Raw genomic sequence first — 13,686 nt, 5'->3', positions numbered from 1 at the left:
TACAATTGCGGTTGGGAGAAGGTGAAATATCAGAGACCTGGTGAGGTTTGCAAGAAGAGTGGAGCAAAATTCCAGGTGAGAGGTGCAAGAAGCTTGTTGATGGTTATAGGAAGTGACTGCAGTTTTTTGTTTTTTTTCAATTAAAGGCGCAACCCATTTTTAGGGTTGTGTGAAATTATATGCAATTTTCCTCTATTTTTTGTGTTGTTGATAAAAAAAAATTTGTACTACTACGAGCACTGATTGTTGTCAGTGAACAGAAACTCCTAGAGAAAGCCATATTACACAAGGCAATGGAGGCAACGGATCTGCGACTGAAGCAGCGAACAGCAAAGTGCAGGATCACAATCACACAAAACCGAGAAACAGTCCACAGAGCGTCAGTCCCAGTGTGAGACGCTCATGGCTGCCCGCATGTCATCAAGGCGAGGGGCGCACAACCATCAGTCCAAGCAATGCCGACAGCCGCATGGATGGCGGTAATGAACAACAAGGAAAGGAGCGGCTGCTGCGTCAGGAAGCAGAACACGCAGAGGTAAACATAGGTTTATATTACATGGGATGAAACGCAACAGCCCAAAGCATGAAATACACCAATGTGCAGCGTTCATAGCCTGTGCACAGCCAGCGCCGGGGACCGACCAGTGCTTATAGCAGAGAGGGAGAGCCCAGATTCTCATCTACAGGGGCAGTAATATAGTAGTTATATTCTTGTACATAGGGGCAGTATTATAGTAGTTATATTCTTGTACATAGGAGCAGTATTATAGTAGTTATATTCTTGTACATAGGGGCAGTATTATAGTAGTTATATTCTTGTACATAGGGGCAGTGTTATAGTAGTTATATTCTTGTACATAGGAGCAGTATTATAGTAGTTATATTCTTGTACATAGGGGCAGTATTATAGTAGTTATATTCTTGTACATAGGGGCAGTATTATAGTAGTTATATTCTTGTACATAGGAGCAGTATTATAGTAGTTATATTCTTGTACAAAGGAGCAGTATTATAGTAGTTATATTCTTGTACATAGGAGCAGTATTATAGTAGTTGTATTCTTGTACATAGGGGCAGTATTATAGTAGTTATATTCTTGTACATACGAGCAGTATTATAGTAGTTATATTCTTGTACATACGAGCAGTATTATAGCAGTTATATTCTTGTATATTGGGGCAGTATTATAGTAGTTATATTCTTGTATATTGGGGCAGTATTATAGTAGTTATATTCTTGTATATTGGGGCAGTATTATAGTAGTTATATTCTTGTATATAGGGGCAGTATTATAGTAGTTATATTCTTGTACATAGGAGCAGTATTATAGTAGTTATATTCTTGTACATAGGAGCAGTATTATAGTAGTTATATTCTTGTACATAGGGAGCAGTATTATAGTAGTTATATTCTTGTACAAAGGAGCAGTATTATAGTAGTTATATTCTTGTACATAGGAGCAGTATTATAGTAGTTATATTCTTGTACATAGGAGCATTATTATAGTAGTTATATTCTTGTACAAAGGAGCAGTATTATAGTAGTTATATTCTTGTACATAGGGGGCAGTATCATAGTAGTTATATTCTTGTACATAGGGGCAGTATTATAGTAGTTATATTCTTGTACATAGGAGCAGTATTATAGTAGTTATATTCTTGTACATGGGGGCAGTATTATAGTAGTTATATTCTTGTACAAAGGAGCAGTATCATAGTAGTTATATTCTTGTATATATGGGCAGTATTATAGTAGTTATATTCTTGTACATAGGGGCAGTATTATAGTAGTTATATTCTTGTACATACGAGCAGTATTATAGTAGTTATATTCTTGTACATAGGGGCAGTATTATAGTAGTTATATTCTTGTACAAAGGAGCAGTATCATAGTAGTTATATTCTTGTATATATGGGCAGTATTATAGTAGTTATATTCTTGTACATAGGGGCAGTATTATAGTAGTTATATTCTTGTACATACGAGCAGTATTATAGTAGTTATATTCTTGTACATAGGGGCAGTATTATAGTAGTTATATTCTTGTACATAGGAGCAGTATTATAGTAGTTATATTCTTGTACATAGGGGGCAGTATTATAGTAGTTATATTCTTGTACATAGGGGCAGTATTATAGTAGTTATATTCTTGTACATACGAGCAGTATTATAGTAGTTATATTCTTGTACATACGAGCAGTATTATAGTAGTTATATTCTTGTACATAGGGGCAGTATTATAGTAGTTATATTCTTGTACAAAGGAGCAGTATCATAGTAGTTATATTCTTGTATATATGGGCAGTATTATAGTAGTTATATTCTTGTACATAGGGGCAGTATTATAGTAGTTATATTCTTGTACATACGAGCAGTATTATAGTAGTTATATTCTTGTACATACGAGCAGTATTATAGCAGTTATATTCTTGTATATTGGGGCAGTATTATAGTAGTTATATTCTTGTATATAGGGGCAGTATTATAGTAGTTATATTCTTGTATATAGGGGCAGTATTATAGTAGTTATATTCTTGTACATAGGAGCAGTATTATAGTAGTTATATTCTTGTATATAGGGGGAGTATTATAGTAGTTATATGCTTGTATATAGGAGGGAGTATTATAGTAGTTATATGCTTGTATATAGGGGGAGTATTATAGTAATTATATTCTTGTACATAGGGGCAGTATTATAGTAGCTATATTCTTGTACATAGGAAGCAGTATTATAGTAGTTACATTCTTGTACATAGGGGCTAGTATTATAGTAATTATATTCTTGTACATAGGGGCAGTATTATAGTAGTTATATTCTTGTACATAGGGAGCAGTATTATAGTAGTTACATTCTTGTACATAGGGGGCAGTATTATAGTAGTTATATTCTTGTACATAGGGAACAGTATTATAGTAGTTACATTCTTGACATAGGGGGCAGTATTATAGTAATTATATTCTTGTACATAGGGAGCAGTATTATAGTAGTTATATTCTTGTACATAGGAGCAGTATTATAGTAGTTACATTCTTGACATAGGGGGCAGTAATAATAATAATAAATTTTATTTTTATAGCGCCGACATATTCCGCAGCACTTTACATTTCAGAGGGGATTTGTACAGACAATAGACATTACAGCATAACAATAATCACATACAGTAGATTATAACAAATACCAAGAGGAGTGAGGGCCCTGCTCGCAAGCTTACAGTCTATGAGGAAAGAGGTAGACACGAAAGGTGGGTGGTAACAGTTGCCCTGATTGTATGGACCAGCCATAATGTTAAGTGTGTAACAGTACAGACACAGAGGGCTAATGGATGCATAAAGCATGTGGGAACATGATGCTGGGAACCTGGTTATGGTAAAACTTTTGGCTCTGCCACACAGGGATAGGTTAGGTTAATGTGTTGAGGCGATAGGCCAGTCTGAATAAATGCGTTTTCAGGACACGCTTAAAATTGTGGGGATTGGGGACTAATCGTATTGACCTGGGAAGTGCATTCCAAAGAATTGGCGCGGCACGTGTAAAGTCTTGGAGACGGGAGTGGGAGGTTCTGACTATTGAGGATACTAACCTCAGGTCATCAGCAGAACGGAGGGCGCGGGTAGGGTGGTATACTGAAACAAGGGAGGAGATGTAGGGTGGTGCTGAGCCATGGAGTGCTTTGTGGGTGAGGGTAATAAGTTTATACTGAATTCTGGAGTGGATGGGTAGCCAGTGTAATGACTGGCACAAGGTAGAGGCATCGGTGTAACGATTGGTGAGGAATATGATCCTGGCTGCAGCATTCAAGACAGATTGGAGAGGGGAGAGTTTGGTAAGAGGGAGACCGATTAGAAGAGAGTTACAATAGTCGAGACGAGAATGAATAAGAGAAACAGTAAGAGTTAAGGCAGTATTATAGTAATTATATTCTTGTACATAGGGGCAGTATTATAGTAGTTATATTCTTGTACATAGGGAGCAGTATTATAGTAGTTACATTCTTGACATAGGGGGCAGTATTAGAGTAATTATATTCTTGTACATAGGGGCAGTATTATAGTAGTTATATTCTTGTACATAGGAGCAGTATTATAGTAGTTATATTCTTGTACAAAGGGGCAGTATTATAGTAGCTATATTCTTGTACATTGGGGCAGTATTATAGTAGATATATTCTTGTACATTGGGGCAGTATTATAGTAGATATATTCTTGTACATAGGAGCAGTATTATAGTAGTTATCTTATTGTACACATCTAGCTGTTAATCAATGCCCCCCTGCCTTATCTGTCATCACTAAATAGGGCACATTATTTGCCACCTCTGCAGTAAACGACCACCCGGTCCCCGGCTACTAGCAATGACTGGCAGCTCGTGGCTCTGAGACACAGACCAGAAGACAGAAGAAGGAGTTGTGGCAGACCTGCCTGGAAGGCCCGACTCTTGGAACCAGTAACAATTCCTTTAGGAGAAGGGGTAAAGGACAGGAAGAAAAAGACAAGTGAACCAGCAATAACTCAAATCTACAAATAAAGAAAATCTACAATGAAGATGAAGTTTTCCGGCCAACGACGCCTCCTCCCGGGGCCGGCCCCGGGCCAACGACGCCTCCTCCCGGGGCCGGCCCCGGGCCAACGACGCCTCCTCCCGGGGCCGGCCCCGGGCCAACGACGCCTCCTCCCGGGGCCGGCCCCGGGCCAACGACGCCTCCTCCCGGGGCCGGCCCCGGGCCAACGACGCCTCCTCCCGGGGCCGGCCCCGGGCCAACGACGCCTCCTCCCGGGGCCGGCCCCGGGCCAACGACGCCTCCTCCCGGGGCCGGCCCCGGGCCAACGACGCCTCCTCCCGGGGCCGGCCCCGGGCCAACGACGCCTCCTCCCGGGGCCGGCCCCGGGCCAACGACGCCTCCTCCCGGGGCCGGCCCCGGGCCAACGACGCCTCCTCCCGGGGCCGGCCCCGGGCCAACGACGCCTCCTCCCGGGGCCGGCCCCGGGCCAACGACGCCTCCTCCCGGGGCCGGCCCCGGGCCAACGACGCCTCCTCCCGGGGCCGGCCCCGGGCCAACGACGCCTCCTCCCGGGGCCGGCCCCGGGCCAACGACGCCTCCTCCCGGGGCCGGCCCCGGGCCAACGACGCCTCCTCCCGGGGCCGGCCCCGGGCCAACGACGCCTCCTCCCGGGGCCGGCCCCGGGCCAACGACGCCTCCTCCCGGGGCCGGCCCCGGGCCAACGACGCCTCCTCCCGGGGCCGGCCCCGGGCCAACGACGCCTCCTCCCGGGGCCGGCCCCCGGCCAACGACGCCTCCTCCCGGGGCCGGCCCCCGGCCAACGACGCCTCCTCCCGGGGCCGGCCCCCGGCCAACGACGCCTCCTCCCGGGGCCGGCCCCCGGCCAACGACGCCTCCTCCCGGGGCCGGCCCCAGGCCAACGACGCCTCCTCCCGGGGCCGGCCCCAGGCCAACGACGCCTCCTCCCGGGGCCGGCCCCAGGCCAACGACGCCTCCTCCCGGGGCCGGCCCCAGGCCAACGACGCCTCCTCCCGGGGCCGGCCCCAGGCCAACGACGCCTCCTCCCGGGGCCGGCCCCAGGCCAACGACGCCTCCTCCCGGGGCCGGCCCCAGGCCAACGACGCCTCCTCCCGGGGCCGGCCCCAGGCCAACGACGCCTCCTCCCGGGGCCGGCCCCAGGCCAACGACGCCTCCTCCCGGGGCCGGCCCCAGGCCAACGACGCCTCCTCCCGGGGCCGGCCCCAGGCCAACGACGCCTCCTCCCGGGGCCGGCCCCAGGCCAACGACGCCTCCTCCCGGGGCCGGCCCCAGGCCAACGACGCCTCCTCCCGGGGCCGGCCCCAGGCCAACGACGCCTCCTCCCGGGGCCGGCCCCAGGCCAACGACGCCTCCTCCCGGGGCCGGCCCCAGGCCAACGACGCCTCCTCCCGGGGCCGGCCCCAGGCCAACGACGCCTCCTCCCGGGGCCGGCCCCAGGCCAACGACGCCTCCTCCCGGGGCCGGCCCCAGGCCTCCGCTTGGAGAACAGCTTTGGAAGGCTGGGGCTTAGACTTGGTGGGGCAATGGTGACTTTGCATTTGCCAGCAATGAAGGTTGTCGATCTGAAGCCGGGCACTCACCTGTAGAGGTTTGTGGCTGCTCGCTTTATGGCCATCTTTGCCTGAAGAGTGCTTGTTGGCTGCGGTCAGGAGGTGCCGCTGGTGCACCAACGCATCCTTAAACTCCTCTACCGTTTTGGTCTCTAGAAGTTTCTGTCGGAACTCAATGTCTGAGAACATGGTGGCAAACGTCCGGCCAACTTCTGTTGCGGTTTTGGTACTTTTCTAAGCAGGAAGAGAGCAAATTATGGGAAATGAGAGTATTATTATAATTACTGCCCTGACATGATTATACCTGAATATCGGATTACTCCTTTAATCCAGCAATCAATGGTCCGGCACTCAGACTCACCATTTTTGGCGGAGCCACGACGAGGATGACGAATCTGACTTCACAAGAGTTCTCCCCCCAGTTCTGTGGCTTCTCCAGTCGGCTGATGCAAACATGTCGTTTCTGAAGTGTTTTTATACTGCAACTGTATGGCGGCACAAAAAATGACGGTATGCCTAAAGGAAAATGAAACTTATACCCACATAGCTGATCTCCCCTGGTATAACATCAGCACAAACACTGCGCCACCACCAGAAGCTTCATAGCCAAGCAGCTGCATGCAGCCGTACACCACCAAGCACAATGCCGAGCGTCGGATGGAGTGGTGTAAAGCCGCCACCACTGGACTCGACGTGTTCTGTACAGTGACAAATCACTTTTCTATCTGCATCTGATGGAGGAGCCTGGGTTTGGGGATTCAAGGAGGACATTACCCCCTGACTGCACTATGCCCCCTGTTCAGATGGTGGGGGAGGATAAGGATATGGGATCTTTTTTATGGTTTGGGATAAGGGAAATTTAATTCTTCAGCACAAGACATTGAGGCCAATGGTAGCTTCAGCTTTGTGGGAGCAGTTTGGGGTTGCCCTTTTTCTGTCCCCCATAACAGACATGGAGGGGAGAACATGAGCGGCCGCACAGAGCCCGGACCCCCAACTCCACCCAATGGTGGACACTGCATCTGTGTAGTGTATATGTACATGTGTGTGCACGGCCTGGGTGTACGTCACATAAAAGCGCCAGGGACGGCTGAATGAAAGCATTGTTCCACGCAGACGTATACAATTAACTTGTAAGGAGATCCACATGGGGGATTCTGACCGACTCGGGGTGGTGATATTCCGCGTCTCATGCAGTTCGCTCACACGGAGAAAGCGCGGGATGTCTGCAGGAGCCTGCGCTATGTAATATAGATTCCAGAAACGTCCAAAACTTAGCAGAAAGACTTAAAAAGTTGGTCATTCACCTTCTGGGACAACTTTCCTTCATTACGTAAATGCAAGTTCATTTGAGCTACAAATGATTTTTCCTGTTGGGTTTCATTACTAAATGCTGCACAGTTTGGTGGCTTTTCTACCCTCTGGGTGGTGCAGGTTTGGTACTGGCTGCAGAAGGAGTTAAGAGGATCTGTCAGTGAGCTCTCTAGGACGGTCTAAGGAGAGTTTGTAGCTCAGCTGATTTAGTGGTAGAGTAGGACAAAGTGCAGGGAAACATGGAGCCTGTAAAAGAACACTGGGGAAAAATTGTCCAAAAGGTGGAGACCAGACCATCTCCATTTGACGTGAACGCCGTAAAGCCTCTAGGGCTTTGTTAAGGGACACGGATCGGTGCCTGGTATAGGACTGTCTGCCATTCATATGTATCATGTCTCTACATCAGGTGCAGAAAAATATCCGAAATCTGCCCCAGATTACACCAGGGGTGTTCCATAATTTATCTTCCAGCTGACGGCTGGACGCGGTGACCCCGTGTGGCTTCCACTGCAGGGACCCTTGCTTAGTCTCAGGATCATGGTGCTGGCCCGAGGTTTCATCACCTATAATTAGATTATAGACGTCTCCTGGATTTTCTCTAAGCGTATCCAATTTCTCTGGTGACATGTTTTTTTTTGTTTTTTTTTGCTCAGGTGTCAACATTCATGGCACCCACTTTGGACATCCTGAACTACAGTATACTGGAAACTGCGCCAACAGAAATGCCTAATTCGTGACCTGTAACGCAGACTTTGACCCTTCTTCCAAAATCAAAGTCAAGCAAGCGGTGAACCCCAGGCACTACCAAACTATAAGTCTTGACAATAAAACGCTATTTATGCAACGCGCTTCAGAATAGATTTAACTCTACTCCAAAACGAGTTGGATGAATAAATCTGTTTTTGATCCTCAAGACTTGGGATTATTTAGGCAGCTCCTGAGGTCTACCGCTGCCTTGCTCCTTTTCTATTTACCTTGCTCTCCAGCACTGGGAGCAGCAGTCAAACCTTGGCTTTAATCCTACTCTTTACGGAGGTTGTGCCGCACACAACCACCCACACAGGTGAGCGTCCAGTAGCCAGTCTACCCTCACCCTATGCTGGTGGCATAACACAGAGTGGGCACACTTCCTCTGAAGGTGCTTAAGAAGGTCGCCATGCCCAGGAAGGAGGAGCATCTTCACCTTCTGATTTCCTACGCAATTTAAACTACTTGGCCCAAAACTTTACTAGGGAATGAGGAGGGATCAGGCTCATCATCATCATCATCATCACATACAGCCATTATTCTTTCATGGACTTTTCTTCCTTTGTAAAGCTCCAAATCCCCTACTTTCCTTGTAGAGCCGCACTGTACTGCACTTGCCATCCTATCAGTTCCAGAGCTTTCATCAGACTGCAGCTCTCTAACGCTGGGGAAGATAACTTATGGAACACCCCTCGAAAAGGGCTCTCAAGTGTTAAAAAAAAACAAAAAACAGAAAGAAACTGATTAACAAAAAAAATCATAATAAATCATACGGATTTCACCGTCTCTCTTGGTGTGAAGGGTTTAAAGCTGCGTTGCCTTCTTCTATGCTGTCTAGCTGGAGGCTGAAACATATATGGAAGTCTACTATTCCTGGGGATCTGGAACTGTACGGGCTGCGATCACTACACATTACCATGTCATTTTAGTGGATTGCCATGCACTGGGACACTTACTTTTTTACAGTTTTTTTTTTTGTTTTGCATTTGTAAAGGCAAAGGCAGGCAGAGGTACAGTTTGCAGCACAAGCAGAGCATAGCATTGGCGATCATATCCCATCGCCGAAATTAGCATTATAGCAAACAATCACGCTGAAAGCAAAGGTCTCCTTACATGATACAGAGCCAGGATTGCTGATACTGAATGCCCATGGTCGTGGCCGACACTCCTTGAATCGTGTCAGAAAGCAGATGCACTGTTAGAAAGAATGAAAAAAAATAAATAAATGAAACAACTTAAAAAAATAAATAAATACATAAAAAACATCCAGATTTCCCCCCTTATCTGTGAGGACTCCACGGCGAAGGACGTCCCATTACTATGTGTGATGCATGGCGGGCGGAAGCCATGAAGGTGGCATTGTGCGGAGGACACAACTTTTATTATGTAAGGTTTTTTGGACGGGATTTATGTAATCGTTTCCACCGCTCGCTCAGGCCACAACTCTTCAGGAGTAGGAGGGGGAAAAAAAAAATAAAAATAAATAAGTGTCAAAATATCGAAGCTGGAAAATGCACAAAATACAAGACTTCTGCTGAAATAAGGATGCGTGAAACGCGCAGAGTAAAAGGGGACTGGAAATGTGTCAATGGCTGCAGGCGATATTTTTATTCTTGCAATCTAAATTTACAAAGAGGATAATGACACGAGGCCGCGCCGGTGAGAAACCATGTAATCATCTCACACGGGGCACAAAAGAAAGCCAAAAAAAAAAAAAGCAAGGTTTTGGTTAAATAAATAAATTAAAAAAAAAGTATAGAGCTATAGGGTTATGGGAGTTCGGGGAAGATCATCATCTGTCTGTGTGGGAGGAGACCCAGGCAAACCAGCATACTCTTAGATGTGGTCCTTGGTGGGATTATAACACAGGACCCCAACGCTGCAAAGAGACCGTGCTAACCACTGAGCCACCGTGCTGCCCCAAACATCTACGTCCTACCAGGATTCATTAAGTAAAAGCACCATACGGTCCCGCCTCTACAGCATTTGCTTCTAGCAGCACTACATGAGACATAGCCGTATTTGGTGGAGAATGCGGGCACGGTAGGACTTCTTCAGTAGCACAAGCGCCACGCTTGGTTCTGCCTTGTGCATAGCTCTGTGCCGCTTTCAGAAAACAAAGAATATAAGAAGCTTCCTGTTCCGTTGCGAAACAGACTTGAAAAAGGCTCATCCAGTGGATTAAAAACATGGCTTATCGATCAGGAAAAGGGACCGGTGTGTCCTTCAAGCGTTAGAAGACACTTTGTATTCTACAATCCAACCTAATGGGAGGACGCTAATGAGGCCCGAACGTCTGTGGAAGCAATCCGCCGTTGTTGTTTCAAAAACAGACTTGTTATAAAAACACAAAACGACCTGTTGGACAAAACCATTGTCAGGACCAATCCCGAAGGAAAGCTGCAGCAAAAGCGGAAGCAGAAAGAACCGAGATGGAATTAGTTATTGACACTGAGATTTATCTGCACATTGCATCAAAAGGTGAAGATGAGTACGAGAGTAGAGAGAGACAAGAACTGCAGAAAAGACGCCGCCGAGCCGTGAGGATTCTGTGACACAGGGATGTACTCCGCAGAACACGGCCGGCACACACTCACACTCCCCGGCAGCCATACAGCAGAGGAGACACACGCTCACACTCCCCGGCAGCCATACAGCAGAGGAGGCACACACTCACACTCCCCGGCAGCCATACAGCAGAGGAGACACACGCTCACACTCCCCGGCAGCCATACAGCAGAGGAGGCACACGCTCACACTCCCCGGCAGCCATACAGCAGAGGAGGCACACGCTCACACTCCCCGGCAGCCATACAGCGGAGGAGGCACACGCTCACACTCCCCGGCAGCCATACAGCAGAGGAGACACACGCTCATACTCCCCAGCAGCCATACAGCAGAGGAGGCACACGCTCATACTCCCCAGCAGCCATACAGCAGAGGAGGCACACGCTCACACTCCCCGGCAGCCATACAGCAGAGGAGACACACGCTCACACTCCCCGGCAGCCATACAGCAGAGGAGACACACGCTCACACTCCCCGGCAGCCATACAGCGGAGGAGGCACACGCTCACACTCCCCGGCAGCCATACAGCAGAGGAGACACACGCTCATACTCCCCAGCAGCCATACAGCAGAGGAGGCACACACTCACACTCCCCGGCAGCCATACAGCGGAGGAGGCACACGCTCACACTCCCCGGCAGCCACACGCTCACACTCCCCGGCAGCCATACAGCAGAGAAGACACATGCTCACACTCCCCGGCAGCCACACAGCAGAGGAGACACACGCTCACACTCCCCGGCAGCCACACACTCACACTCCCCGGCAGCCATACAGCAGAGAAGACACACGCTCACACTCCCCGGCAGCCACACAGCAGAGGAGGCACACGCTCACACTCCCCGGCAGCCATACAGCGGAGGAGGCACACGCTCACACTCCCCGGCAGCCAAACAGCAGAGGAGGCACACGCTCACACTCCCCGGCAGCCATACAGCAGAGGAGGCACACGCTCACACTCCCCGGCAGCCATACAGCAGAGGAGGCACACGCTCACACTCCCCGGCAGCCACACAGCAGAGGAGGCACACGCTCACACTCCCCGGCAGCCACACAGCAGAGGAGGCACACGCTCACACTCCCCGGCAGCCATACAGCAGAGGAGGCACACGCTCACACTCCCCGGCAGCCATACAGCAGAGGAGGCACACGCTCACACTCCCCGGCAGCCATACAGCAGATGAGGCACACGCTCACACTCCCCGGCAGCCATACAGCAGAGGAGGCACACGCTCACACTCCCCGGCAGCCATACAGCAGAGGAGGCACACGCTCATACTCCCCAGCAGCCATACAGCAGAGGAGACACAAGCTCATACTCCCCGGCAGCCAAACAGCGGAGGATTCACATGCACACACTCCCCGGCCGCCATACAACAGAGGCACGTGCTTCCTTTTCTATGTCAATAACGTTATTGCCTAGTCAGACAAAATGCAGCAGCTGCTTCACCTCAGCCGGAGCTGGAAGGAATTAGATCCGAGTCTCTAGGGCCAATGAGTCACCTAACAAATATTCAAGAAGGAAGAAAACAAGAGGCTAATTGGCATCTGATCCTACGGCCCCTCAGCCGCACCGAGCGCTGCCTCCTGGTGCCATTAAAGCCCAATTCCTGTGTTTACGCAAGTTTGTTATTACCGCATCTTGCTCGGCTTCCAAATACTGTATGTTGTAATCCAGGAGAAAAAAAAACGTGCAGGAGAAGCAGATTGTCATCTCTGGCCATTGTACAGCCATATTGTGCAATGTGTCAGAGGAAATGCAAGTCAGGGGCAAAGATACAACCCCCCAGGCAGCCCGGCACCGGCACCCCTGAGGCATGGGATCAGAACGTCTCCCTTGTAGGACATAGGGCTGTGTACTACATACTGTACCGCCACGTGAAAAAGGGAGATCGGCAGCGGCCAAAAGCCTCGGAGCCGGTGATAGCGGCCTATAGGGACCCTGCCGTGTGCACGAACCCTGCTCGGCAGCACCCAGGCGCCTACACGGTTCATCATCCGGAACCTGCACTCGGCATGAACGAGCAAGCATGAGGAGGAGAGAAAGCGGCTGACGGATGCATGCTCCTGGAGCACTGGAAAAGGGACGGGCCGCCGTAGCTCGGCATGTCCGTTCTCTCTCACATCTGTGGGGTAAGCGTGCCATAAACACTATGTGGCCAGCCAGTCCCGCAGAAAACGCTGCAGCACGTTACTCAATGCACAGCACGGTGGCTCAGTGGTTAGCACAGCATGGTGGCTCAGTGGTTAGCACAGCATGGTGGCTCAGTGGTTAGCACTGCAGTCTTGCAGCACTGGGGCCCTGGGTTCAGATCCCCCCCAAGGACGACATCTGCAAGGAGTTTGTATGTTCGCCCCGTGTTTGCGTGGGTTTCCTCCGGGTGGAAGCGCTGTGGAGTTAATGGTGCCATATAAAGGAGTAAAATAAATAATTCATAAGAGGGAGAGATAACACAGTAAGACTATATGCCGCATAGCGAGACCCTTCCGTACCATTCCCTTCCCTTGGAGAGCCAGCGTCTGTGAATAATGTACCCATTATTTTGTCAAAGTTACAGCTCGGGTCGATGTTCTCCGGTTCCTCCACGTAGTGCCGCAGCATTTCCCGCAGGACGTCATCCAGGGAGGTCGCCGTCTCGTCCAGGATAATGCTGGCTTTGGCAAGGAAACCGTCCAGGTCTCGATGAGCCCTCACTTCTTCTTCAAAATTTTTTAACTTGAGGTACTGGAAAAAATAAAAAACAGGAACAGATAACGGATCACCACCTGAAGAGCAGAAGTGACGGGACCATGAGGAAAGTAACTGGAAACCAGTCACCATCTGCACTGGAGACCTCTAAAGCGGGAGGCGACCATCGCCCCATAAAGACAACCCCTGCCCATATCCCCAATCCTTGTCCAGCCATCCGGTACAGCAGTTCTCACACCGACCACTGGGGCTTTTTAGGCTCCAACTTCCTGTAGTTTCA

General features: G+C 49.4%; 1 protein-coding gene across 10 annotated transcripts in view; it reads right to left on the bottom strand.

Moving 5' to 3' along the window:
- The window catches only part of SLC4A11 (solute carrier family 4 member 11), a 115,365-nt gene that overhangs the window by 40,774 nt on the left and 60,905 nt on the right, over window positions 1–13,686 (bottom strand). For 7 of the 10 annotated variants that reach the window (XM_073586761.1, XM_073586763.1, XM_073586767.1 and 4 more), the window contains exons 5-9: window positions 13,211–13,442; window positions 9,263–9,344; window positions 6,450–6,573; window positions 6,119–6,322; window positions 4,386–4,454 (exon numbers count right to left, since the gene is read on the bottom strand). In XM_073586761.1, the coding sequence (XP_073442862.1) occupies window positions 4,386–4,454; window positions 6,119–6,322; window positions 6,450–6,573; window positions 9,263–9,344; window positions 13,211–13,442 (711 nt within the window). The remainder of the gene's footprint in view (window positions 1–4,385; window positions 4,455–6,118; window positions 6,323–6,449; window positions 6,574–9,262; window positions 9,345–13,210; window positions 13,443–13,686) is intronic. The other 3 variants (XM_073586764.1, XM_073586765.1, XM_073586766.1) reach the window with 3 other exon arrangements.

This window comes from Dendrobates tinctorius, unplaced genomic scaffold, assembly GCF_039654945.1.
Source record: "Dendrobates tinctorius isolate UK_male_01 unplaced genomic scaffold, ASM3965494v1 ptg000095l, whole genome shotgun sequence".
NCBI lineage: Eukaryota > Metazoa > Chordata > Amphibia > Anura > Dendrobatidae > Dendrobates > Dendrobates tinctorius.
The sequence above is the reverse complement of the archived record's forward strand: the minus strand, read 5'-3'. Positions and strand labels throughout refer to the sequence as shown.